Source organism: Durio zibethinus, chromosome 23 (assembly GCF_047325235.1).
Source record: "Durio zibethinus cultivar Kanyao isolate XHJ-2024 chromosome 23, ASM4732523v1, whole genome shotgun sequence".
Classification (NCBI taxonomy): Eukaryota; Viridiplantae; Streptophyta; class Magnoliopsida; order Malvales; family Malvaceae; genus Durio; species Durio zibethinus.
In genome coordinates this window covers 18,783,449-18,785,337 of record NC_143184.1, presented here as the reverse complement: position 1 = coordinate 18,785,337, position 1,889 = coordinate 18,783,449, and the positions used below count along the sequence as shown (strand labels likewise).

The window sequence follows — 1,889 nt, the reverse complement described above, 5'->3', positions numbered from 1 at the left end:
GACTTTGCATTGCAATGGTGCTGAAGAATATCTGAAAGTTTCTTTTATATAAGGAGTGAGATCATATTTTAAACATGGATGTGTTTACTTTGGATAATAATGGTAGTGAAAAGGCTATTTAAATGTTTTAGCATATGTCACGCATTCACACACACATATTGTTCCTTAATATTTTTTGAATAATTTGTCTCATGAATTATTAAAAGCAACAAATGGACAAGAGTTTTTCTAGCAACTGGATCATTTGTATTATTCTTTTCTGGGCAGAAATAGGAAACTTTTCCTATTATCTCTTACCACTTCTAAGTAGCTGGCATCACTAGCACAACCCAAATTTATTGTAAATTAATAAGGCTCAACAACTTGTAGAAATTATTGAAGCTGAAAAATCTAAAGGAAAATTTCCTTCTTAATTAGCTCGAAGGAAACATGAGCAAAATGACGAAAATGTTGCCAAAGAAACAGAAAAATCAAAAGCTCAAAGTACCCCAGGGTAAGGTGTGGTGGGATCAGCCGGCAGTTTCATTTGTTCATCCCCATTGAATCCTTCATGGAATCAGCAGCCCCTTGTGCTTTAGCCTTCATCTGCTGACCAGCCTGCGAAACAATTCTAATTCAACACTCACAAGGAGATAATTTTCTTGCATCTAATCAACTTATCCAAAGCTAGCAAAATGAAAAAAAAAAATATATATATATATATATATATATATATATATATTGGACCTCTTGGCATGATTCTTTAGCAGATTGTGCAGTATCCCTAGCCTTGTCTGCCATCTGGCTGGTCTTCTCCTGAGCAAAGAAAATGCAAACAGTTAGCACAAATGACAATGAATAATGTAAACTAACTATGATTCATATTTGTGCTGTTCATCCATGCCATGAAACAGATTCACTCACCTGAGTTTGGCCCTTAGCCTCGCCAGCTTGGAAGCTTGTATTCTGGGATTGGTTCATTTTCTTCAAAGAACAAAAACACTACTAGCCAAGTAAATCATAGATGCTTAATTTTTGGTGATGCAACAGATATATACACTAACAGCAACAGTCCATTGCAAGACAAGTGTGACGGTAGATGGAGGGTTTTCCGATGATTGGTTCAGCTTATAGACCAGGGATACTATATATTCGCTTAATTCATCATTCAATTCAAAGTTAGTTGCGGTTTTAGAGTTTGGTATTTGGACAGATTCTTTGCATTGGATGATGGTTGTGCACATTTACAACATTCACGATAACTTTGGTATATAGCTTTGAGGTAATAGTACTACTTTGAACTTCAAAAGCTATTATGTTACGGTGTATTTGATCTTGTACCTTGATATATTTGTATTTTGAATATTAAAGAGCTGCCTATACGATATGTTCATTGAAAACCTTGTTATTTTACCCCCAAAAAAAATTTTAAAACCTTGGTTCCAAGAATGCATCTATGGTGGCAATTGAACGGACAAGATTCAAGTTGAGCTCTTTAAATTAAAGTTATTTTGCATTTAAGTTATTTATAATCAGTTACATCGAAATTTAAATCAATTTAATTCAAGTTATTAACTTTAAATGAATTATTATTTAAAAATTGGTCACATCAACCGTTTCAATGATATCTTTCAGGTAGTCGGTAGCATGGAGTGATGGATTGAATATGCTGTCCTCCACTGCAAACCATTTCTTAATACTGTTGTCGAATGGCATAATGCTAGGCTCTGATTCTGTATCGACTTCGACCCATTACTAAGCATCCTTCTTTGCTTTCATATCCCCCCCTTCCCTGAGACAAGGAAGAAGGCTTAAATAGCAATAATAATATCCCAACAAAAATTATTTTCGTTTGTTTGATTTAGTAATCAAAACAATTTAAAAAAAAAAATCAAAATTAGAATTCGGAT

At 33.9% G+C, this 1,889-nt stretch overlaps 1 protein-coding gene across 1 annotated transcript; it reads right to left on the bottom strand.

Annotated features, from left to right (window-relative positions):
- Positions 1-205: 205 nt before the first annotated feature.
- Positions 206-1,236, bottom strand: LOC111313624 (uncharacterized). The gene is made up of 3 exons (XM_022914296.2): positions 904-1,236; positions 727-795; positions 206-597 (listed from the first exon to the last, which is right to left on the bottom strand). Exons 1-3 carry the CDS (start codon positions 958-960, stop codon positions 523-525), a joined length of 201 nt encoding a protein of 66 aa, XP_022770031.1. The 5' UTR covers positions 961-1,236; the 3' UTR covers positions 206-522.
- Between the last annotated feature and the right edge of the window lie 653 nt (positions 1,237-1,889).

What these genes read in the sequence shown, in the direction of transcription:
- LOC111313624 (XM_022914296.2), bottom strand. Translation starts at nt 960, where the DNA reads ATGAACCAATCCCAGAATACAAGCTTCCAAGCTGGCGAGGCTAAGGGC. An exon ending in AGGCTAAGGGCCAAACTCAG is followed by an intron (nt 796 to 903) that starts GTGAGTGAATCT and finishes TTCTTTGCTCAG; the next exon opens with GAGAAGACCAGCCAGATGGC. An exon ending in CTAAAGAATCATGCCAAGAG is followed by an intron (nt 598 to 726) that starts GTCCAATATATA and finishes ATTGTTTCGCAG; the next exon opens with GCTGGTCAGCAGATGAAGGC.